Raw genomic sequence first — 26,857 nt, forward strand, 5'->3', positions numbered from 1 at the left:
GCTCGGATACAGGTCGCGATCATGCAAAAAAAAAGATCTGGTTTCCCTGCAGTGTGAACCTAGCCAAAGTGACCAAACCGCATCTTTTGTCTCTTTTTTTGCCACGTCTTTCAGAAGGTTTTTGTTTTTTTCGGGCAACTTTAGCAGAAAGATGTTAGACAATCATATCAGCTCCCTCAAGGTTCATGTGAAATTTCTTGTCGTATGAGTATTTTGAAAAATGCATTTTTATATCACTGTTAATGTATTTTGTATCAATATTATTTTTTTTTCATGAATGGATGGTTTTTTACCACTGAGAGGCACTAATAATACACACAGTCCCTTTAAAAGACAAGCCAGTTTTGTATTTTAGGGCCCGGTCACACAGCCGTTTGCGGCTGAATCACGGCCAGAAATTTCTGCCTGTGAGGCGGACGCTATTGGACGCTTTGAGATCGCCATACAGACGAGATACAGCAGTGCTTAACACGCGGTCGGAAATTCGCGCGCGGGTGGCAGCGCGAAAAAGTTTTGCGCTGCTCAATTCTTTAGAGCGCGGGTACACAGCCTTTCACAGGCGTATCGAGGCTGAACCACGGCCAGAAATTTCTGGCCGTGAAGCAGACGCTGTTGGGCGCTGTTGGACGCTCTGAGACCGCCATATAGATGAGATACAGCAGTGCTTTACTCGCGGTCGGAAATTCACACGCGGTTGGCCGCGCGAAAAAGTTTTGAGCTGCTCAAAACTTTAGACCACGTGTTAACCGCGGGCGGCACACGAGGTAATGACGCGGAAATGACGCAGAACGACGTGCTCTGGCCACGGCCAGGGCGTGGTTACACATGGGTAGGACGGGAAATTTCAGCGGGTCATCGTGGGTGGAGCATGGTAATAGCATGTTCTGCGCCTGTATCGCGGTGTTATTACGTGAAATTAGCGTCTTACGCGTGTGACGGTCAAACGCCTTTCTCCGCGTATATACAGCGCGATTTGCAGAGCACACGTCAGTTGTGCTCGAGACGTCAAGGGGTGAACATGGATTCGTCACCGTAGTGACCTCGTCTTAATCCATTTTTATTTCTTGACATTTCTTTTCATTTCATAACAAGATAATAAAATAAAAATGAAAAACTATTACAATAATAACATATTGGCTTCTTCGGTGCCATAGCTTGAAATCTTGATCTTCACGGGACTGTGTCTTGAGCGGTTATGATTTCTACAGCCCGGTGTTATGCCGAGAAATGCATCCCTGCCGAGATTTGCATCCCCTCGCTACTACAACCACTTTTACCTCGTTTTATCTCACTTTTATATCACTTTTAGGGAATGTAATGGCGAACATATAACCAAAACCACTTCGTCTTGCATTTGTTGGGAATGTAATACAACTTAAACCATTCCGTCTTTGTTTTTGTTGTGAACGTAATCGAACGGTAATGCATACCGTATATAAAAGCCTCCCCCCCTCGCGTGAACGCGCATTCTGCTGCGCTTCCAACAAAAGTGATCATATTCTATATAAAATGCTTATTAAAACAATAAAGCGAGCTAATTATAACAATTGGGAGATCCTAGTCTATATAACGCGTTTATTTAAACAATAAAGTGCGATCATATTCTACAAAATGCGTTTGTTAACGCGGATGAAAAAGTCACCAACGTCAATGCACGCTTCCAACAAAAGCGATCGCAGCAGAATGCGCGTTCACGCTAGGGAGGGGGGGGGGGTTGCGTAGGAGTCAGATTTGGGCACAACACCGGCTCGAGAGCTTTTATACCCGTGGTCCACGCGAGAAAATGACGCGGAAATGACGCGATGAGGAAGCGGAACAGTCCCAGGCGTCTGTTTTGCGGGCATACCACCGATGAAAAGCGGGTTGGCCAATTTTGCGCATTTTCCATCGCGGGCAACCACAGGCAAAAAAAAAAACGCAAAATTTTAGCCGTGATTCAGCCGCAAACGGCTGTGTGACCGGCCCCTTAAGTGTTACAAGCAATTGTAGTAGATATCACTGGCAGAAGAGTTGCCATGGTAAACTTCTGATGCTGATGTTTTGCTATCAATAGTTAAATGCATTTTGCAAGTCTTTCCAGGCTTCCAAAGGAAATGAACATGGGATGCTTTTCAATCGCACCAATGACATGTGTATGCACATTATCCACAACATGGCATGTCAGATAGAGGAGATGGCTGATGTCGAGACATTTTGCTAGGGACTGGAAAATGCAGAACTGACAGACAGCAAAGAGGCTCTGATCGTGGCAGCACAAGAACAAGCCATAAGGATACATAAGGACAAGAGCCGTAGAGGCCAGGATTTACCAGAATAGATCAGACCCTAAAGGGAAAGATGCCCCTGAAACAGTCTAGCACATCATGGCAGGGTGTAAGATGCTAGCTGGATAGACATGTATGGAGAGGCACAACCAAGTAGCTGGGATAGTATACAGGAACATCTACAACCAGTATGGGTTGTACCACAGAAGGTTGCTGAGAACAACACAGCCAAAATTCTGAGTGACTTCAGCTTCAAACAGCTCCTGGCTAACCAACCAAACATAGTGATGATGGACAGAAGAAGGTTGTGATAATAGATGTGGCAATCCCAGCTGACACCAGTATCAGAAAGAAGGAACACAAGAAACTGGAGAAGTACCAGGGCTTAAAAGAGCAGCTGGAAACGTATGTGAAAAGGTTGTGGCCAGCGTGGTCCCCGCAAGGGCACTTAGAAGAGTGACCCCCAAACTGGAAGAGTGGTCTATCATGAACAACATCTTAAGCCTCGGTCCAAAAAAGTGCAATCCTCGGAGCAACTAAGTTACTGCACAGAACCCTCAAACTCCAAGGCCTCTTGTGAAAATACACTCTGCTGGCCCATGTTCGCAGCAATAGTCCACTGGGGATAATGGATAGCGGCATAACTGAATTTTATTTCAGAACTGTTCTGGCTCTCCTCTAGACAAAAGTACCATGTGCAGGCCCCCGCTTGCACCAATGTGGGATTGGGGATATTGGATTGCAGCCACATGAGTGCAATTAATTCTAGGCAGAAATAACGGTAAAAAAGAGCCACAAAGCCCAACAAAAATCCAATCTTCTCGTCCCTGATGACAGCAAGATAGAATTGGGGATAATGGATCACAGCCACAAGAGTGTAGTTCACTTTTTGGTGGACAGAACGGTAAGGTAAGTTTTACTTTGGGTTATTTTGAGTTTTGCCTTTTTTTACGCACTTCAAACTACCAACAACATGTTGCATCCCTGCTAACAGCGGACACTTGTCCTTATATCTCCAACATAATATAATTTTTTTTTTAAAAGATGAGAAAAAAAATATTTACGAAAAAGACGAATATCAATACCAAAAGCTTTGAACAATTGTAGCGGAGCCTAACTTACCTGTGTTGGATCCAGACAGGTTGTACCTAGAATTTGCCTTCTTGATGATGTTCTCGTGGATTTGGTACCACTCACTTTCTGTGTTGCACCTAAGAACAATATGGCGATGGTAAAAATAACCAATATGAATAATTAAGTGTGAGATCATCTCTTTACTTACGCGTAAACTTTGAGCAAGTGGTCATCTTTGGAGTCAGCTGTGAGCAGGTCAGCGATGCTAACAACGGCACAGCCGAAGGGTCGGCGGTACTGGACACAACACTGGTTCTTCTTCTCTCCAGCGCCCATCCGTCCTAAGCAGGAACCACCGTGCAGAAACGTTTTCTAAGCATTGCTACGCTAACGTCTGTTCTGATGCAAGTGACACTCACAAACTAGCGCTGCACTTGCAAGACTAAATGGAACAGACAAGTAGCCTGCTTAGCCCAAACAGAGGCACCAATTATCTAATTTTGCCTCAAAGGGGTTGAATCAAAGAATTTTAGATCATCTTAAAACAATACCATAGCTTTTTTTGTTTTTATAAGGCCCATCACTAATAATCTAGTGATAAACTTCTTTGCACGCGTTTAAAAATTTGTATCATAAATAAATAAAAAATCAATACATTAATATTTAAATTGTGTAGTTTTTATTCTATTTCAGTTCTCACAAAGTATTTAACTTTCTTTTATAACATTTTTAGATCCATACGTCCATTTATTGAATCACAATTAACTTTAACGATAAAAAATTATTATTACAGATTTTGCAATCATACATAACATTGTAGTAGTCTTTCTTTTAAATTGTGAATATTAAATAAGTATAAAAAAGAATTCATCCATCCATCCATTATCGGCACCTCTTATCCTCAGTAGGGTCGCGGGAATGCAGGAGCCAATTATCCTGACTTGCATGTTTTTGGAATGTGGGAGGAAACCAGAGTGCCTGGAGGAAACCCACACAAGCACGAGGAGAACATGCAAACTCCGCATAGGAAGGCTGGTAACTGAATTTGAACCCATGACCTCAGATCTGTGTCCCGGATACGCTTACCACTCAGCTAATCTTTATTATTATTACTTTTATTGTGAATACATGAAAAACAGCAGCCGAAAGAAATAGAATTCCTCTTATTTTTATTCTATTTTCGTTCCCACAAAGTATTCAACTTTTAGTTTGTGTTTTTTTGCTATTTTTTCCCTTTTATTTTCTTTGTTATTGTATGTGTTTGTCTTGCTGTCGGTCACCCATCTTGAGGGATATGACCAAGGTAGAATTTTTGTTTTTATAAAACTGGTACCAGTACTGATACTACAAGTAATTCTGATACTGGTAGAGTAGTGGGAGTGGTGGAAGTAAATATTATTGCATTACAGGTTGAATTGTCAAAAATAATCATTGCAATCCATAATATTACAAATAGTGACAATTCTAATTAATTTCCTGAAGACAATTTTATTTTTTTTTGTTTTTGTTTTTTGATACTGTTAAGATAGTAAAAACCAATGGTGGGAATAAATATTGTCATTGCACTAATGAGTTGAATTATCTTTCTTAAAAAGAAGTTTTGCTCCGAACCTATTCTGATGACGTGCACGACGATATAAACGTCTTTCCGCAGATCGCTGCTTCCCAGATCCTGGACGGAATGAAAACGAAAAAAAAGAAGAGAAAACAAGTTGGCACGCTCGGGTATGGATTTATAAAAACGACGGAATCGGCGCTCACCACAAACAGCGTGCACTGTCTCTCGGTCTTCTCTGGTGACTTTGGCAAGCCGCTTTTATTCAGCCGGACGAAGAAGCGTTCGCTGCAGCGGGAAACCCATAAAAAACAAGAAAACGAGATCAGCGAGTGCTACTGTAAAAGTTGAGTAAGTGAGAAGGACATTAAACGCGTAACGGACAGAAGCAGAAAGGACAACTCACATTTGCATAGAAAAAAAACGGCTGAAGTGTCCTGCTGGGCCGTGGCGAGGCCGGAATCGGAGGGGCTAATCCAGTTAGGTGACTTTCACAGTTGGAGCGATAAGCAGAGAAAAAACCTTGTAATACGCCGCGGCGCCTGTTCACCAGCCAACTCGCTGACTCGAAGTTTCAATTTGGAGACTTTAGAATATTTATGTACTGCAATCCCTCACTACTTCGCGCTTCGTGGTGTGCTGCCTCAGTTAATCGCGAGTCGATTGTTATTCCGTGATCCCTAATTGCATATTGCTGCAAGTGGGGGCCTTTAGAGTACCTTTCTGCTGTTGTCTTCACATAAAATTGAACTGCACTCATGTGGGTGTAATCCATTATCTACAATCCTATGTCATTGCTGGCAGGGAGCAGCAGAAGGCACTTTTATCAGGAGGCATGCTGTTCTGGCCTGCCTAAAATGAAATGCAATGTTATCCCCTGTTGAGAATGACTGAGAGCCCGGGTTGAAGAGCAAATTTTTTTATGCTTGAAGGGCTCTTTTTTTTTTTAGTCCTCTCCGCCTAAAATAAACAGCAGGCTTGCAGCCGCGACACATTACCCCCGGTAACTATTGCTGCAAGTGCCAACCAGCAAGAGGCACTTTTGTCGAGGGGCGTTCCGTTCTAAATATGACCGAGGAGTGAACACACTATTGATTGATATGGTACACCACAATTTACAAAAATGTGGATTGTTTTCAGTTGAATTTGAAAGGTGAATTCTTCTGCATATAAAGGTATCATTTTAGGGACAATCTTAAAAATTGCTGAATTAAATAGGGATAAAGGATAACTATTAGATGGATATATTTATCAGACATATACATGGCAAGGAAAAACAAGAAAACCTAACCCATTGGCAGTCTTTTTTCATACTTTAAGTGTAAATAATGTTTCCATTTTGAAGAACTTAAATAGCTTTTATAGTAAAATAATATAATGTATCCTATGAGGCTTTGTTTACCGCGGTTAATGGGGACCAGAAGCCGCTTTGATATGAGTTGACCGAGGATAATGGATCGCTGCCACAGAGGTGCAGTTCAATTTAGGGTGGGGGGAACATAAAATGGAGCTGCCACAAATTTGCTCTCTCTCAGCAATGGTCTAATGGGAATACTGAATCACATACACAACCGAGCATTTCATTTTAGAGGAGCCAAAGCGGCATGCCACACGACAAAAGTGCCTTACGCTGATCTACGCTTGCAGCAATATAGGAATGGGTATCATGGATCTTGACCATCTGAGTGCAGTTAATATTAGAGCCCCGCTCATGGCAATATCCAATCAGGGCATAATAGATCGTGGTCGCATGAATGTACTTCTCTTTTTGGTGGACAAAATGCGGTGCAACGAGGCGCACAGTGCAAAGTGCAAAGTAGCGAGAGATTACAGTATCGGTCAATCTTATGTAATAATAGTATAAGAATTTGGTATCAGAATCAATAACTATTCAAAATGCGGGTATAACATAAGGAAGCAAATATTTCTATATCAAACCATTCCAACATCCATACATTTTCCACACAAACGTCTATTCATAAATAAAAAAAAGCTTTCGACAAATTCAAGCATGATGTCAGTTTTCACACGCATGTATTCCTTTAGTAGTCTTTTATCCCCTCTTGGGAATGAGACCAAGATGCGTTTTCCCCTCATTAGCTGCTCCCCATTTAACCGACTATCCCGAGACAGATTCCGGCAAATCAGCCGGCACGCTAATTAGAGTTTTATTGTTGAGAATAGCAATTAACGGCAAGTCGTGCTCACGTGCTGTCTATTCGACCTCACCCCCAGCGGAGCCCTATCCGTCCCGATCAGCGGTCGTATTAACACGTTCCCTCCCCCTGATATCGATAATTGCATTTGGAGAGGGCGGAGAATGATGGTGGTGTGCTAGCTAGCTCCTTGTTTTCTGTTAACAATCGCTTACTTATGGCTGAAAGAGCACTGAGACGAAGGCCTGGACCCCCCAGCTGGTCTATGGAACACCGTCAGAATACCGGTGTCAATGTGTGTAATTGTTGACGTGCCATCAGGGCCATATTTACCTCTCTGATAACCATCCTTGCTATCAGAGACAAAATCGTAAACTTACAAGGAAACACAATGTTGTGGGCATAGCACATGTTTAAGGGGTCACATAATATCGGCAGGGACAAAACAATTACTGTATTTTACTAACTATAAGGTGCCTGTATTTTACTAACTATGAGGTGCCTGTATATATATATATATATATATATATATATATATACTGTGCTTTTACTGCTGCGACATAAGTTCGAGTCCTGTTGCATACAATATTTTGCAATACGGTAACTCCCACTGTTGATTTAATTCAATGCACCTTATAATCTAGTGCACCTTACAGTGTGAAAAATATGCTATTGCACGATATTGAGGACATACAGTAGCACATTTGTTTGTAAGTTATATTGTTATATTGTCAGCGAAAAAATAATGATTGCGTGATATTGGTGCAGACACATCCCCCATCCATGCCAAAATTACGTCCTCAGTAGTGGGGCACACTTAAACTGGATTCTATTTCTGTTGATGACATGTAAATTGTCTTTCTGAAGTCCAGCCCAAAAAATATCAATTGGTGGTAAATTTACAAGTTTCACGTGTAATGTTTCTGATTTCAAAACAGTTTAACTGTTTTTTGGGGGTAAAGAAATATATATTTATTTTTAACCCTGTAAGACCCAGATGTAGAAAAAAAATAATATAAATGTGTTTCTCACCACTTAGAAGGTATTAGAGAAGTCTATGGAGATAAAAGTGAATTGTTTGCAAAAAAAAAAAATCTTTAAATAAGCTTATATACATTTTTAGGTAGGGCTGTGCAATTCATCAAAACTAACATTTAATTATTACCAGTCTGGTTATTACACTCAATTATTACAACTTGCTCTCCAACATTACCCTTTTACTGCTTCCCTCCACTAAAACATACCTACTGGTTTTCCAAATTAAACCACAACAGCATATCTTGACTCAACAGCTGCATTATCTTAAAGCAGGAGAAAAAGTAGGAGGGAAAAAAAACCCTCATATTAGATTTCAGTTTTGGTAAAAGTTCACCACAAGCGGTTTTAAACACTTATTTGTTGTTGTTGTTTTTTTAATATTAAATGTAAAGGGTAAATGGTCTGCATTTACTGTATATAGCGCTTTTCAAGTCAATGAAGACCTCCCAAAACGCTTTATAATGTGCTTCACACTTTTCCCTTTTACACACTAACTAACTGATAGCAGTGTCCGCCATGCAAGGCAACTACCTGTAATCGGAGGCATTAGGGATTCAGTGTCTTGCCCAAGGACACTTCAACATATAACTCGGAGGAGCCGGGAATCCAACCTGTGACCTCTTGATTCCAAGACGAGTGCCTTACCAATGCCGCCCCCAGTATTCTTTAGACGCCGGGTTGTGTTTTGTGCGCAAAGTAGAGTGCGGGATAACATTGACACTTAAATGGCAAAAGTTGAACATATATGTTCGAAGTGTGTATAAAAATAGAAATCACTTTAGACAGGGTTTGTGCCCCTTTTTTATGGCCAAATGTAAGCACCTTTCAAGGACTTAGAGCCAATTTTCTAATTTATGTGGTATCATGAAAAGAAGAAATGTGGTGTGAATCGTGTATTATGCAGGGCCACAAATATATGTGCAATTTACATACGCAATTTTAAATCTTGCCTGTGCATCTATCAAGACATGATTTTAGATCTTGAGTAAAATGCGAATATATTTGTGGATGTGAACAATATGACGGTAATATGTAGCTCACATTTTCTGTTACAGGAAGTTCTCCGCATTCCAGTTTATCACTGGGAAGCACTACTTTAATTTTATGCATGGCCCATAGTAAAAAACCCCAAATGATACGTAATCCATGCACTAATACCCATTTCATAGTGCCCTGTTTAGGTCTAGCATGCACCTATCATCTTGGGGGCGAGGTGTAGGGGGCGATGGTGCTTCATAGGACAATGCTGTATAAACTAATGCCAGCTGCAGTTAATCACGGGGCGGGGTGGGGGGGGGGGGGGTAAATGCAATGGCAATGTGAAGCCACCAGGGAGCAGTGTCTGCGTCATTTTCAACCGGACTTGAATCCTTGAAAATACGACAATTCAAGCATTTTCAAAGATTTCAAGAACATGTATAAACCCTGTTTAGAGGAATGTCATGAAAAATTCAGATGCAACGGCCCAGACCTCAGGGGTCGGTTTTCCCGCCCGTCGTAAATGTGGAAGAAGACCTCGAGCTCTTCCCCCAGGTTGGCACTCATCAGACTTTTGACATGGACAAACAAGTGGTGGGTGCTGGCGGGCGTTGGCGACTCCTTCTTGCGATGCCGATGCTCCATCTGTCCAAATGAAGGAAAGAGATCTTGGAGGTAAAACATTAAAATATACACAAAAAAGGGGGAGGGGGGTTGTTGAGGGCAACAAAGCAAAATCTTTAAGCTGTAAATCCTCAAATACAGGATGAGAACAGATCAAATCCAGATAATCTGATTGCAGGGACAATCCAATCACATTTGAGAAATGTATTTCAAAAACGGCATTCTTTTGAAATATATGTACCCTTGCGTGCATATAACATGAACTTAATTGAAACAAATTCTGATCAACTCGCCATGCGCTAATAACTAGGACTACATTTTACATACCGGTATTTATTGTAAGCTATCAGTACCAACAGCTGGTCATCCTGGACTGGGAATAATGGATTGCGGCTATAACAATGTTGTTCATTTTAGCCGGGGCCGCAATGGCTCGCTTCAGTGGCATGAACTGAACAAAAAAAAGCGTTTTTCCAGGCCCTGCTCTGAAAAATAGTCGCCTGGGGAAAATGGATCACAGTTGAACGCTTGCGGTTCATTTTAGGTGGAAATCACAGAACAAATGAGCCAGCACGCATAAAACAAATTGTCTCTCTTCAGATTCAGATTCAGATTCAGATCTACTTTATTGTCATTCTAGTACACGTGTATACAAAACGAAATGTCGATGCATCTGACCCCCACAGTTTCCTTGAATGTACAGATATAAATAATGTTGTATTGTATTTTGGCTACGTATAGTGTTTTACCATAGTGCCGATAGTGCAAGAAGAGTAGCTAACCAGATGTGCAAAATGGGCAGTCAGGTTAACAAGTCAGGTACACAGTAACATTAACACTGTAACAATAACGCTGTAATTACAATAGTGCAGAGAGCAATGTGCAAGGAGTGGCAAGCTATAAAAAAAACTGCCAGTAGTGCAAAAAGTCAGATTAGCAGTCGTTTAGATTTAAGTTAACTATATGTTAGATTGACCATTTAACAGTCTAATGGCCAGGGGGACTAGACTATTGCGGAGCCTGGTGGTCCTGCACCGCACACTGCAGTACCTCTTCCCAGAGGCTCTTGGCTCCCTGGTCTCAGTAATTGTAGATTAGGGATAACGGATCTTCCATTACTGTGCAGTTCATTTAAGACGAGCCACAATCACACACTTGAGCCGCCCAAACCGTAAAAAATGTGCTCTGCTAGTCCCTGCTCTGAGAAATAGTCCCCTGGGGATATTGGATCGCGGCCACAACAGTGCATTTCATTTTAGGCGGGCAAAAACGGCACGCTTCAGGCAGTCCCCCACTCGAGATAAGAGATAATAGATTGAGGCGGCACAAGTGTCATTTATTTTAGGCAGAAATACAGTAATGGCATAAGAAGCGATGCCAGTTCGAACACATGTGCACGCTACGAGTCCCGGCTCGCAGCAATATGTGATTCTCGATAATGGGACATGAAATATTTTTCAACCTGCGATGCACTGAGGCCACAAAATATGCAAGGGATTACAGTACATTCAGATCAAAAACCTACAAAAAGGAGTATAGAGTAGCTACGTTTTGCGTAGAAATTACATGAAAATAAGAGTAATACTTAAACCTTTTTTCCTAGTCATTTAAAAATCATACATTTTATGTACAGCAGTCAATGGAATTCAAGAGAAAAAAAAACTTTGATTGTATGACCACAAGCACGGCCCGTACCTTTAGCAGTTTCAAGTAACGATAACTCGATATATTTCAGATTGGTTTTGTTTGTGTGTATGAATCAAAAACAAAAACAAAGAATAACAGATATATTGAAAGCTCCAATTACCCTTCTCTCTGTGGAAATTTATTATGCTGGTGTTATGTTTATGTGTGAGTGTGAAATGCAATTTTCCCCTATACTGTATCTCAGAGGTGGTCGTCATGGTAACAAAGCTCCCAGAAGATGTAAAGGTAAGAAAGCAGAGGTAAGCGCAATATTCATTTCTAAACCTATAAAGCTTTGTCTTTAACGGCCCTCAATAAATAAATATGGACATTTAAAGATGAATGATTTATAAATATCAGAACAGTACTGTAGTCCCTTGCTACTTTGTGCTTCGTATATCACAGCCTCAGTGCATCGCAAAATAAAAAAAAAGATTCTGCAATTCATTATCCTTACTTTTTTGATGCCCTTGCTGCTTTTCTTTTGCTGTTCTGTGCACCGTAAAGTCAACTACACGCATTCGGCCGTGATCCATTATCTCTGGTCACAAATTGCTGCAAGCGGGGACTGGCAAAGTGCACTATTGTCACCCCTGTCAACTCTTTTGTTGTTAAAATGAAACCGGATGGCCGCTAGCCATTATTCCCACTTCTGTATTATTGCGAGCGGTGACAGAAGGCACTTTTGTTGAGAGGCCCGCTTGAAATGAAATGCAAGGTAGTGGCCACGATTCCTTATTCCCGGTCAGCTAATGCTCAGAAGAGAGGCAGAGTGCATTCATTTTTCGGTCCAGGAGGCTGAAGTGAGCCATTGTTGCCTGCTTAGAATTGACAGGATTATTTTGACCGTGATCCATTATCCCTATCTGACAAGTTCTAAGAGGGAGGCACAAAAGCAAACATGTGTGATGCGTTGCTGCTTATTTTCCAATACTTCTGCCTAAAATGAACAGAACCTGCGCTGCCTTGATCCATTATCCCTGGTTGACTATTGCCGCCAGCAAGGGCAAAACCCATGTTGTAAAAAGGGAAGGGTACCTTGCTGTGTAGCGAGAAATTATGGTCCCTATTAACCACAATAAACGAGAGATTACAGTAGTAATGGTCAAGCACTGATAACAAATACTCTTTTTTTCCAGATTTATAGAAACAATTTGAAAATATTGCTGTCATTCACTCACCAGTGCGTAGAGCTCCGTCACACTAATTTCATCTGGGTCCACCATGCTGAACTCTTGTCTCGGCACCAGGTCCAAACCCAGTTGTCTGCGGGAAAAGGAAAGGACTTGAAAAATCATTGAGCCCTCAGCTGTTTCTGGTAAGTAACTCAAAGACTACATATTTCTCATCATTAAATCATTTAATTGAATATTTTCCTACTTGGTTATTTATTTGGTTCCTTTTTACAGTCAATTTGTAAGTTAATTTCCCAAAATACTTTTTGAGATATGTCGGGTAAAAAAAAACAAAACAAACAATAAAAGGAAGAGAAAGGAAATGGCGTGTGTTGGTTTTATATAAGCAGCGTTTTTTTTCAATTACCTTTAGAATCTTTCTTTCATAATTTCACTTATAGTTTATATTGGCATCCAAAAAAATTAATTATATTATCCATTCAGCCATCGTCTACACCGTTTATCCTCAGTAGGGTCGCGGGGTGCTGGAGTCCATCCCTGTTATCTTCGGGCAGTGGCCAGGGGACACCCTGAACCGGTTACCAGTCGCAGGGCACACAGACGGACAACTCACTCGCTCATTCACACCCGGGGACAATTTCGACCAGCCAATTATTATGAAATGCATGTTTTTGGATTGTGGGAGGAAACATGCAAACTACACACAGGAAAGTTTGATCCCATGACCTCAGAACTGTGCCACACTTGTGCTGGCCCTAAATTATATTAAATTAATCAATATCATGACCTGCAGTGCGAAAATAGTTCCAAATTCATTAGCAGAAAATGTCTTTATTTTGACAATATTTTTTGTATTTTCTTATCCTAAATCAAGGGATTTGGAAGGGGCAGCACGGCGGCGCAGTGGTTAGCGCATGTGCGGCACAGTTCATGTCATGGGAACCTCCTGCGTGGGTTCAAATCCACCAGGCTCCCTGTGCGAAGTTTGTATGTTCTCCCCGTGCTTGCGTGGGTTTCCTCCGGGCACTCCGGTTTCCTCCCAAAAACATGCAGTTCAGGTGAATTGGCCGGTCCAAATTGTCTCTAGGTGTGAATGAGCGAGCGAGTTGTCTGACCCCGTATGCCCTGCGATTGGCTGGCAACCAGTTCAGGGTGTCCCCTGCCCACTGCCCGGAGATGGCTGGGATGGGCTAAATACATAAACTTTCTTACAAATGTGCATTAGTTAAATACTCGTAGGTCAAAAATTGTGCATTTATTTTACACACATGAGCCTCACTTGAAGGAAGTGGACATAATGGTCTGCCATTTTGCTGTTTATTTTTAATTCTTAAACACTGATGGTCGTTTTTGACTATTATGCACTCTTTACATCATTGTCACTTTAGAAAATTATGTTGCTGTTCTTTGAGATTCCACAAACCTAAGAGCGGATCGGCTTTTTGTAATGTACGAGATTTAATGGAAGTACTCAGGTGAGGGCTTTTAAAATAGATTTAGAATTTGGCGTTGAAGAGTCTTTTTGTACAGTCTTCACTTGTTCTCCTTTGGTTAACATCGAACAATCATTTTCAGAGAGACTTGTATCCCTATGTGTGTATATATATAAGCCTTATGAAAAGGCCTAGCAATTTAAAGAAGAATATTGATTTGAATAACAACCAAAAATATGAACTATCATATAAACCTGCCTTAAAAAAAATACTCAAGATCAAGAAATTTTGATTTATTTTACAAAACATGAGCTGATAAAATTGTCAGCCATCTTTTTGCTACTGATACCCAACAAAATAAAAACCTTGAGAAAGGTTGGGTAAAAAAATTGAAAAGAGAAATGGTGCCATGGCCACTTTGAGTCTCTGTAGTTTGTATTTTTAATTGTGTTTTTTATCACTTGTTTTCTAGTGCACGACATAAAACAGCGACATGTGTTTACAAGTGGTAAAATAACACAAACTGTCCCTTTACCAATTTAATCATTTAGTGGTAATAAACGCACTTTATGATTATCCATATTTTCGAATGTACTGACGCTGCCCTATTTACGAACGAGATTCTGGACTATTGTTCGTAAGTTTTATTTGTTCATAAGTTGCTTGAGTGCTATATTTTGTATGGAATGTATGTTTAAAGTATGTTTAAGGCTTTTAGAAGTAACCTGTGTTGTTTTGAACTAAAAATACACATTTCATCAAAAAATATGCTCTATAAAGATAAATTAAGTTAGGTTTAAGTTACTTTTCGAAGATGGCCTTCAAGAATTAGGAGACTTCTTCTTCCGTGGTAAAAAGTGGCCAAAAAAAGTGATCCAACGATTTTCTCAACAGCATCATCTTCCATATTCCAATTTCATTTAAAATGAAACGGCTCGCCTCTTCTTTAAACTTTACACCAACCCTATTGAATGGATGTACGAGGAGTTAAGCGACAAAAAAGTCAAAGTTATTAGCGCGCTGGAGATACAGAATAGAATGTTTATACACGAACTAAGAAGAGTAAGCAGATTTCTTCCTGGGTGGATGCTGGGTAACCTCTCACTGCGCCACACGCCGGTAAAGGCGGAAAGAAGCACTACAGTAATGTCCTGTACTCTGGAAAAAGGTGCACACAATACCTTATATGTTTTCATATTTTCATATGCATACTTTTTCTTTCCTTTTCTTAACCTTGCTTTTTGTTATTTGTATTGAGCCTTATTTTTTGCATGTTTGCACCTGGTAAAGAGAAAGTAAGCTCATCCCTTCTGTAAGGTGTGCATTTAGCATAGTTGATAATTAAGTTGAAGTTTTTTAATCTTTTTTGGATCATTCGTCACCACAATATATCCATTTATCTAGTTGTTATACAGTCTCTACATTGTTCGAAGTGGTGTTGTGATTTACTTTGAGTACGAAAAAGAACAACTGCAGGAAGTTGTCTGGATGAAGGACAGGTGTGAAGCTGGTGCTTTGGGAATTTTCCACTTTTGTGTTCTTCCTCTTTGCTATATAAATGATTGTCAGCCACTTTGAAAGCCATTGAAGCCTAGTTCTTTACATACAATACCAGAATATTTTGGTGTATTCGTTTCATTTGTTTTATTGTAATAAAAACCTAAAATTGCTTATTCCAGCGCTTTGTCTCAGGACCCGGATTTTGATTTGAACAGGAAACAACAAAGAACTCACTCGTTCCCCCAGTCCAAACGGGCCGTGATGTGCTGCTTGACGTCCCTCATGCGGTCGTGGGTGAGGTGGCCAACCAGCACCTGCCGCCTCAGGTCCAAGATTTCATTCATCACGTGCCAAAGCCGGTGAAACAGATCTCCTTCGTTCTTCTGTGGAGTGAGGGGTTGAGGGAACCTCTTTTAACATTCATTCTAGAATTGAGGGGGTAAAAAAAAATCCCCACATGTCTCTCCTCTCACCACATAGAGCTGCTTCCACATGGCCCCCCAGTCTCGAAGCGTGGACGTCATCTCAGTGATGACCGAGTCCTCCACAGGGAGGACTTGCTCGAACTGACCCTTGTTCTTCACCTGGGCGTTCTTGAGGTGGATATAACTTGTCGGAAAGATGCCCTACAGGTGCAGTTAAACAGGTTAACCATGGTTCACAGATACCTCCTGATATGAATTGATATTGCTAAGTTTATTCTGTTTTTAATATTGGACACCTGCAAAGGAGATCGCATAGAATGCCAGTTAGTTATTCTGACTATTATACCTCACTGTCGACATCATTGTCACAATAATGTTGCTGTTCTTTGATTTCCACACACTTTAGGGTGCATTTGCTTTTTGTAGTCTAGGACATTAAATAATAAGAAATGGCTCAAGTGAGGGCTTTTAGAATATGATGTAATATTATATTTATTATGTGTTTGTACATTTGTTCTCATTCTGCTTGCAATGAACAATGCTTACAATGCCAGGGTAGTTCTACTTTTAATTATTAAACCCCTACAAAGGATATTCTTAATAAACCAGGGTTGGTTTATTTTGACGACTAATTAACGCTTGCGCACCTTTTGCATCCTTGTCACTGTTAGTCAATCATGTTTCCACACCCTTTAGGGTTCATCTGCCTTTTTGTACCCTGGAAGATTTGAATCGAAAGAAAGGGCTCCATGACACAGGTTGAATTTTTTCATGTTGAGGGTTTTACGGCCCTCTCTTGTTTGTCTCACAAGCTCAACATGTATTGATGTATTCTTTCCTTGGAGCTTCTGTCAAACTATAAACTTATAAATAACACCAAAAAATAATACCTACCTTGACATTAGGATTCTTCATAATGAAGCCTCGATACCAGCCTGCAAAGACAAAAAGCTCAAAGTACTTTTTTGTTTGTCTTTGCCATTCTTTCCTTCAAAAGGTGAACTGCACTCCTCAGGCCGTCATCAAATCTCCCATTATTCTTGATTGCATATTGGTGCGAGCCAGGACTGGCAGATAGCACTTTTGTCAGGTCCGGCACCTCTTTTTTTGCCATTACTGTATTCCTGCCTTGAATGAACTGCACTAACCTTAACCCTAACCCATATTGTTGTAAGCATGGACCGGCAGAGCTGGTTTACTGGGAGGCGTAACCAGGGTTCATACATCTTTTTCTTGGCCAAATTCAATAACAGTTTAAGGACTTTCTAAGCCCACTTTTCTAACCTATCTAGTACCATTTGACAAAGAAATAATACATTAGTATATTGTTAATGATAATAATAATACTAACTAATGCTTAAATGTTGTCATCGTTATTATTTTTGATCCCACCAATATTAAAGTTTACGGTGGTGCCAGCTGAAAGGCCAGTAGCTCATCAGATATGGGTCATTGTCATTTTCTTATCAAATGATTTATTTTTAGTGGTTGACTGTATCTATTTAACCCTAGTTCCAATAATTAACCTGGTATAATCATACCAACAACATAGTGATAACATGCTAATTTGTAATTTTAGAAGTAAATTCGAAACTTGCCACCCTATGCCACACTTTGCACCATCCAAGCCAAATAAATGAACCTTTGTCTCATCAGACCGGATGGTATCTTTCCAGTAAGCCATGGCCTTTGTTTACATACTTATTTTTATTGTGTCAGATTCGTGTTTCTTCAGTGATGTTCTAATAAACAGTATAATGAAATCTCTGAAGAAATGTGAGGGATCTGGATATATGGATTTTAATTTAAAAAGATTATTAAAGGAATTCATCTATACATTTAATTACTGGACCGCTGTCACTTGATGGAACTATCTCGAACTGTGACAAGTGACGTTTATGACATCCTGGATAAGCACTTTTCCCAAAACTCAAGCACTTTTCAAACCTTGAAAACAGAATGTAAGCACTTTCAGCAATTTCAAGCACCCGTAAAATCCTGCGTACCATCCTGGCACACCGACAATCGCTAAGAGCAGGAACCGGCAGCTCACTTTTTTTGTGTTCAGTTGACTAAAGCGAGCCATTGTCGCCTCCCTAAAATGAACTGCACTGATTCGACCACAATTAATTATCCCCATTCAACTATTGCTAAAAGCTGGGGTCAATAGAGCAAAATTTTGTCATGCAAGGCAGCTCTTTTGTCCTGTTAATTAAGGCTGAAATAAATCGTTTTTCTTATTTTACTTATTATACTACTTTTGTGCAATTGTTGAAGTTCCAAAGTGCTACTTTCAGCTAAAAAACATGAAAAAAGTAAAGTAAAATAACTAAAAAGTAAAATACAAAAAAGTCCACACTTTAAAGGTGCTGCACGGAATGTGAACATTATATGCTCACTGACGTCATTGTTAGAAGCTTTAATGATAACTGAAGCCTGTCAAGCTTTTTGTCTGGCGCATGCAAGTTTGTGCATTTCTTGGACGCGCTTGAATAAACATGTTTAATCTTTTTGGAAATTTGGGTTGTCCTGCAACTGACTGGCAATCAGTTCAGGATGTCCCCTGCCCACTGCCCAAAGGTAACTGTGATAGCCAACTCTTACTTTCACCATTTTTATGCTAGACAGACAAAAAACGGGGAGACAAGCAGGAAATAACTCCCCACCCTCTTTCTCCCTTGTCCTCCCATTTGCGCTTCCTAACGTGTTGCGCGCCCTGAACAGCGTTGTTAAAGGAAAATAAAAGCAGATAGGCACAGTAAGAAAATAATGATAAAGGCTCTTTGAACTCAGTTGGGCATTAGTAACACATACTTGATAAAGAAAATATTCAATTTTTAACTATTTAAGGACACCTAAGACATTGCACTCACCTTTAGTATTAAAAAAGTAGTAAAATTATTACAAAATAATAAATAAAACAAGAAAAACAATAATTAAAACATGTCAAATGATCCACCAGGAGAAAGATATTTTGTTCTTGGTGCAATTTAACTCTGCTGCATGACTGCAAGATGATCCAGCTCAAATGGAACAACAGCAGAGCAGCGTACGTGGGTGAATGCGGACAAGCAAAGCAGACTCTGCGGGGGCTGCGTGGCTGCAAAGGCACTCAGCTCCCCTTCAAGGAATTTTTTATGTTTTTCCAGCTCTCATTTGGCGTGCCGACCCTCAAGAAGCTTCTCGGATGAGCCGTGCAGTATTAGCTCAAGCTGAGTGCAAAAACACAAGTCGGAGGCTCCTTATTGCACGTGACCTCCACTGGAGGACGTTTGCAACCCGTGTTTGCAAGCGGAAGCAATTTATTTTCTTTCTCGCCTCGGTTCTCACATCGTGCCCGTCGAGAGGCGCCGATTACTGTATGTGCTAAGCGAGATTATTTGTCAAAGTGGAAGTGAAAACAGGAAGAACTGTAATGAGATTTTTTTTTTTCTCCATTCATCCAGTTGAATTAAATAATTGAGTTAAAGAGCTACCTTCACATTTTTCCAGGATCTGCACCGTATCGCCGATCTCCAGCGGCAGGCCATGCTGGACGCCGCCTCGGAAACTTGCCAGCACTGTGAACAAGAAAACAATGTGATATGTGAGGGCAATTATCTAATGTATGATCACTGTCCTGATCTATCGGCTGACAATGGTCTTCATTTTAACGATTTCATTACTTATTTCACTTTTTGTCAATTGAGTTTTATTAAAATAAAATGTATTACTTGAAATGTTGTTTGAATTAGGTATTTTTTATTTGTTATTTTTTACAGACATCCATAACAGTACAATGAAATGTGTTAATTTATTTGTTTTACTCGCACTAAAAGGGGAAACCCTCCAAATTCCTTATACTAATATGATGATAATAAAGCCATTCTTTCATATAATCAAAATGCTTCAACATAACCATATATATATATATATATATATATATATATATATATATCATCTCATCTCATTAGCTACACCGCTTATCCTCAGTAGGGTCGCGGGGGTGCTGGAGCCCAAACCAGCAATCATCGGGCAGTGGGCAGGGGACACCCTGAACTGGTTGCCAGCCAATCGCAGGGCACACGGGGACAGACAACTCACTCGCTCATTCACACCTAGGGACAATTTGGACCGGCCAATTCACCTGAAATGCATGTTTTTGGAACATGGGAGAAAACCGGAGTGCCTGGAGTAAACCCACGCAAGCCCGGGGAGAACATACAAACTCCGCACAGGAAGTCTGGAGCTGGATTTGAAACCACGCAGGAGGTTTCCAGGACATGAACTGTGCCGCACATGCGCTAACCACTGCGCCGCCGTGCTGCCTGCATATATATATATATATAACATATGGAAAAGCCAAGGAAGTACAAAACGTAATGTTGAATGCATTTATTGAGGCACAAAAAAAATAAAAACCCATCTGGCCATATGTGAAAAAGTGATTGGCTCTTAATAGCGACTTGAGCCACCTTTGGCAGCGATAACAGAAATCAAACCATTATGATAATCGGTCATGAGTCTTTCACAACACTGAGGAGGAATTTTGACCCACTCTTCTTTGCAAAACTGTTTTAAAGGGTTTTCTAACAAAAATGATTTCTTTAGCTCGAAAAAATTAGAAAAATTATTTTAAAAATAAATGGTGGTAAATGTGCAACATTTTAAAAGAGAGAAATCATATTTGTTCAATAGAAAGAAATCCTAAAATAATATGCAATTACTAGAGTAATTAACTAAAACATGCCCAACCAAGAATGGGCAAAAAATAAACAGTGCTGAACTAGCTTCATAGAACTTTCCAAGTCTTTACCACATCTTTATATCTCAGTCCACGTTTGCGCCCTTAACCACATAACGCGGGAACTTAAACTGCTCATGCCGCTCGAGAGCAATTGTTTCTGTCCTAAAAATCTGTCCAAGCGTGCATTTCCATTCTTAGCGCGACAGGTAGACTCTCGTGGGTAGGAGTGAAGCGATGCTTGCTGATAAAAGTGGCAAGGGAAGAGAGAAGGCACAGATGCCAGCCCACAAAAAATCAGGGAAGAAAGAAATCCCACCAAATGTCAGCCCGAATATTCCTACTTGATGACAGGGAGGCGGCGGCCTGACAGAGAAGTGGCATGTCAGGGAAATGCGTCCACTTTCATCAGCATCACAAACCTTGACGTCATGACTCAGAAGCTTCCATGTCTAGGTTGGCATCGTCGTGACTTGTGAATTTGATGGAAAGATGTTTTTTTTATGACCACAGTAGGGGTGCAACCCTTCGTTGACATTATCAACAAAAATTGATAATAGGAGTAGTGGACAACAAATTCCATTGTCTACTATTGTCACTAGACATGCTTTTCAACAGATTAAGGCATTTAACAAAAACATAATCTTGGCCGAGAGTCGCTCATGCTTATAGTGTCTCTGTTTTAAGCCCTCACATACAAAAATTACAGCTTCACCATCAAAAACGTGTACCAAAACTTCTTAAGTACGGGAACATATTTGGCTAATGGAAAAACTGTTCGCAAGGTTTTCAAAGCAGACCTTGCGTATCATGGCACTACCTCGGTGATACACAAACATTTAAAAAGAGTCTAACGACTTGCCTCGTGAGATTCAAGTTACATTCAAGCCAATACTGTTTTGATGACATGCATTGTAGATTCTATATGCATATATTTCGCTATAAATGAGAGCTTAAGCGTTATGCCGGACTGAGCCTAATCCATGTATTAGAAATTAAAGTATGCATCTGAAAACGTAAAAAAAAAAAAGTTGTTAAGAACTTTTCATTTCAAACTTTTGACAATTATAAAGTTCGTAACTTTTGATAACCACTTAATATATTTCACAAAATGCACATACTATTTGTTGTATTTACTGTTCTAATGCTGTTAATGAGCCTATTCATGGTTTCCTTGTCTATAAAAAGGTTTACTGATTTTAATGTATTTATTTGCCTGTTGTCATAATTGCCCATTGCCCTCACCTGTGCCAGCTCGTTTGGCTCCAGGTGATGCTCGTTTCTCGATTGGTTCCCCTCCTATTTAAACTCAACGCTTCCACTCGTCCTTGTCAGTCCGTCAGCGAACTTCCGCACATGCAAGGCAAGCACTTTTTGACTCTGGCTCTCGTCCGTCCTGTCCTTTCCTGTATCCTGCTCGTCAGCCCCTGGCTTTACGATCGCCCCCGGCTCCCTGACGTTTTCCTTCCTCCAACCACACTCCGATCTCCGGTCCCGGCTGCCCGACTTGTTTCTGCCCACCGACCAAGCTCCGATTTCCCGTCCCGGCTGCTCAATTCGTTTCCGCCTTCCGACCACCCTCCGATCCCGTGAGCTCCCTGCTCCGCCAGCCCAGCGATCACCAAATTGCTGACGTTTGTTTTCCCGCACCTTACTTCTCCGCTTGCGCAATAAAGTTTGTTGTGAAACATTATGCGTTTGGGTCTTCCGTTTGTTCTGGTTCTGACATCTGTCCCTTAAAAATGGGCTTGGGTTTAGTTCTGGATTTACGTCTCCATTGACTAAGCACTGTGCTTAATTGGTTCTAGATCAGGCATTTTCTATATATCTTTTACAAACTTACAAAGTATGTACAATACAATAATTATTTTTTCAGATGTTTTTTCAGCCCCTCATTTTTGCTACTATACAACATTAAAAACATACTTTTTTTTGCGCGGCCAAAAACTTAATTTGAAAATTTTGTGTTTTTACCTATGATGGAATACCTCTCTAAGAGAACTCTTGGCTATTGGTTAAAGTTGTAAAAAGCTGGTCTGCTGGCTTGCATCTCAGCATCGGGAAAATACTGATATGCTATTGGCTGAACTACTTCCTACAATAGGTTTCTCTCTTTTCATTCAGTTCAAAATCTCGTATACTTCGTGTCCGTGATACAAAAACATGATAACCATGGAAACGAAGCTTGCGATTATCACAAAATACAAAGGGGGCACACAAATTGCGAACCTCGCCAAGTTTTATGGCCATTACCAATTGGTGACCGTGACTACTTTTGAAAACTATGGAGTCAATTGAAGCAAGGAAAAATGATCCTTACAAGTTAAGGTTTTAAATACAGTTTTAATTGTAACCAGCTATCTCCTCCCACCTTTGCATCGACCCACTACTCCACTTGACCAGCTCAAGTCACATCAAAATAAAGGTGAATACTATTTCATTTTCCCTTTACGTGTATATCTATTTATTGATTCATCACATGCACATAAGTTGTACATTATTCTTTATCCACCGGCAATTCCCAATCTCACAAAGGACAAATGTCGTGAACCGAGGGTCTTTTGTAACTTTCAGATAAGCAGTTTCAAAAGAATTGATATCAAATTTCCAAATCAACCTATTACAATGTTTTTCCTCACTATGATTATTCAAGATACTCATGTTAAGGTATCTAATTTCAAATGCAAACGGAATTAATGTAGATTTAGCTATCACAGGTTTCACTTTGTAGCAGCTCATTATCATTGCATAGAAGGTGACATCGCCGGCGCTTGCACCTTTAGCGTCAGTACCGAGCGTGATAGGTTATTTATAGGCTTTGTGTTATAGGAATGTTCTTTCAAATATGAATACTTGATTAGTAACAAACACAACAAAGGATGAGACTGTACAGGATGTTATGTTTGGATGCGGGATTCAAAATGTTCAATAAATAATATCACTAGTGATAATAACAATAATAATAATAATAATAATAATTTCCTTGTATTGTCATTCTGTGTAACAATGTACACAGAACGAAATGTCGATTGCACCTGACCCGTTGTAGCGAGCCGATGCAGCCGCAGCCAACAGAGGGCGCCGCCGACCACTTTTTAAGTCTTAGGAATGACTCGGCCGGGGCGCGAACCACCGACCTCCCAGTCTCAAAGCGGGCGCCTTACCATCTAGGCTACTGAGCTGGTATGATGATAACACAATAGGTGAAGTATTCATTGATATTTTCAGTATTTTTGTCAGCAGTTTTAGGTATCGGCAGAACAGCAGGTTATTGGTAAGCGCGTCCGTCATTGGTTCAAATCCAGCTACCAGCCTTCCTGAGCGGAGTTTGCTTGCGTGGGTTTCCTCCGGGCACTCTGGTTTCCTCCCACATTCGAAAAACATGCATGTCATGTTAATTGGGCCGTCCAAATTGTCCGAGGTGTGTATGCGCGAGTGAGTTGTCTGGCTCTGTGTGCCCTGCAACTGGCTGGCAACCAGTTCAGGGTGTCTCCTTCCCACTGCCCGAAGATAGCTGGGAATGGGCTCCAGCACCCCCGTGACCCTACTGAGGATAAGCGGTGCAGATAATGGATGGATGGGTTTTAGTTATCCCAAAACCATAATTTAGCTGTATCTTAGTTAGCGGGGACCAGAACCCAGAAAAAATCTGTAAAATATCTGCTTGCAGCAGTATGCAGGAGGGGATAATAGATTTCAGAATATTTTTCAACCACCAACGCACTGAGGCTGTGAAGTACTTCCATAACAGCATTTTTTACACAGAAATAATCAATTATTTGGAAATTAATTATGAAGAAAACACAAAAATGTGCTTGCTAACTAAATTTGAAGGATTTTTAAGAAAATATAAATTGAACTGAATTACCGACAAACTTAAGTACCCAACATTAGCAAAACTATTCAGTAAGTCATCTGTGCAGTCTGTATTTGCAAAGTAAAAGAAGTCTCAGCATTGATAATGGCAGTCCCCGATTTAGTGCCTCGCATCCATCAGGCATTTACAGTTATGGGATGTATTTAGAGCTCTTTTTTCACAAACTAAACCACAAGGCCATTTGATTCGGGAAACATAGTTGGCCAAGACAAAGCATAGCTCAGCTAGTTTTGGTTTGACTCGGAATGTTTTCGTGTCACGTCGCTAAACGACGGGTGGTCTTTTTTTGGGTATTCTTTGTTTTATATCTAAGCGAACATGTGGCCACTGAGAACCCAGAACCCAGAACACAGGGAGCATTTAAGGAACATGTTTTATTTCAGTTCTTTTGTATATACTCTGAAAAAAAAGTGTAACTGGAAAAATGTGCCACTTCCTTTTTTTTTTTTACATTCCTCAGCAGTCTTAAACGCATCACGGCCAACTGTTGAATATTCATGATGTGGGCAACTGGCAGCAACGTAGGCCAGGGGAGCGCCACCAGTAGTCGTGTTAAGAAATTAGCATATTAATGATATAAATGCTGTATAATGAACATGTGGGAGTGGACCACTCACGATTGTCAGATTGGACAGGACTTAGCGCTAATGAGGATATCTGATTTTAAAAAAGTGTAAACTTAAAGAGACAGTGTGTATTAGTTAGTGCCTCCTACTGGTAAAAAGAAATCAAAGGAAAAACTGTGTTCATTTGAAAAGTAAGCAAAAATACATGAACTATCATAAATGTGCATTTAAATTTAATTGGGTCCTTGTAGCAGAAAGATGAGAGACATTTACGTCACCTTCCGCTAGGTGAGGCTCATGTTATGCATAATAAATGAAAATTTTATGCCCTAAGAATATTTTTAAATGCATGTTTACATCATAGTTAATGTAGTTTTGCTTATTGTTAAAATCAATTTACCATATGTATTCATGTTTTTTATACCTTAAAAAGAACTAAAAGTTTTTGTGCAGTATATTACCCTATTTGTGCAATGATTTATCAGGTAAAAATAGATGATGGCGCTTTTACAAAAATGGTTACGAATTAAAAATATTGGGTAGGAAATACATTTTTCTTTTAATATGTTTTCTCTAGGAGGACAAACGTTTACACAAAATGTTTTAACTTTTTCCAGTGGTGGGAAAATGGGCAAAAGTAGAATAGATATTTATAAATTGTACAGTATGATTGGCTGGCAACCAGTTCAGGGTGTCCCCTGTCCACTGCCTGATGATTGTTGGGATGGGCTCCAGCACCTCCGCGACCCTACTGAGGATAAGCGGTCCAGCTAATGAGATGAGATGAGACATATATATATATATATATATATATATATATATATATATATATATATATATATATTCATTTCAACTAATTTGACGTATTTCTTCTCTGCTTGTTTTCCTCCCCCCCGTAAATAAACAGGAAATAAAACCAACGAGATCACAATAAATTGAGTTGTTGTCCCACACAAACACGGCATTGACTGAACAGGTAGACGAGATCGAGCAGGGCATTTTCCATCTCACGAGTCTAAGGAGTGTAATTGACCCTCCGTTATATCTTTTTCCTTGCATTACTTTGCCAAAGGAAAGGCCCACTGAAAACGGGTCTGCGACCCACTTTTGGGCCCTGACCAACTAGTTGAGAAACACTGGTCCAGTAAAATTCCAGTGACAGTGCGAGTCATGTATTTGATCGGGTTTCTCATACTTCCTTCAATCAGGGTTTGAGTTATTGAAGGGGCTTTTGTACAAGCCCCTCCCCCTCCCGGCTGTGTTTCTTCTTCTGAGGCTGAATTGAACGCGTTTTGACAAGACTGCACCGGGAGCGGATGTAGAGACACCTGCTAGAGCCATTTGAGGCCCCGTCGCCTTTCCTCAGTGAGAGAAACCGGATGAAAATAAAAATAGTCCAGGATGGGGCCTAAACTTTGACATGGTACAGTCATCGTTCGTTTTCCACGAAATATGTAAAGTAGAAACCTTTAATTTTTTTTTAATTATTATATGATGAAATACTTTAAAACAGCGGTTCTAAACTGGTCTGACTTCAGGACACAATATGGCACCCTAATTACAGGCCGCGACCCAAATCCAGAAAAAAATGGCCCGTCTCAAATGTATTGAATGAAAGGGTGGTGCCATTTATATATAGTTAAATATATTCAAATTTTTAAAAGACCAGCAGAAGTAAAATTACTCGTATAATATTAATCTAATACTATAACAATACTATTACCTGCTCAATTACTGTAGCTGCATTTTTTAATTTAAATCCAAAAGGCTTCAGTTCAGCAGCTTTGTCTTCAAGATGTCATATATTCTCTGTGTATCTGCG

At 40.2% G+C, this 26,857-nt stretch overlaps 1 protein-coding gene across 1 annotated transcript in view; it reads right to left on the bottom strand.

The window, feature by feature from the left end:
- dock4b (dedicator of cytokinesis 4b) overlaps positions 1–26,857 on the bottom strand; it is a 151,962-nt gene that overhangs the window by 80,186 nt on the left and 44,919 nt on the right. Inside the window, exons 2-11 of the mRNA XM_088346703.1 lie at positions 19,346–19,429; positions 16,764–16,804; positions 15,918–16,070; positions 15,679–15,827; positions 12,557–12,641; positions 9,559–9,710; positions 5,100–5,181; positions 4,950–5,010; positions 3,547–3,679; positions 3,387–3,475 (exon numbers count right to left, since the gene is read on the bottom strand). Coding sequence (XP_088202829.1) covers positions 3,387–3,475; positions 3,547–3,679; positions 4,950–5,010; positions 5,100–5,181; positions 9,559–9,710; positions 12,557–12,641; positions 15,679–15,827; positions 15,918–16,070; positions 16,764–16,804; positions 19,346–19,429 — 1,029 coding nt within the window. The remainder of the gene's footprint in view (positions 1–3,386; positions 3,476–3,546; positions 3,680–4,949; positions 5,011–5,099; positions 5,182–9,558; positions 9,711–12,556; positions 12,642–15,678; positions 15,828–15,917; positions 16,071–16,763; positions 16,805–19,345; positions 19,430–26,857) is intronic.

This window comes from Urocampus carinirostris, chromosome 11 (assembly GCF_059441175.1).
Source record: "Urocampus carinirostris isolate Australia breed hairy pipefish chromosome 11, RoL_Ucar_1.0, whole genome shotgun sequence".
In the NCBI taxonomy this organism is placed as follows: Eukaryota; Metazoa; Chordata; class Actinopteri; order Syngnathiformes; family Syngnathidae; genus Urocampus; species Urocampus carinirostris.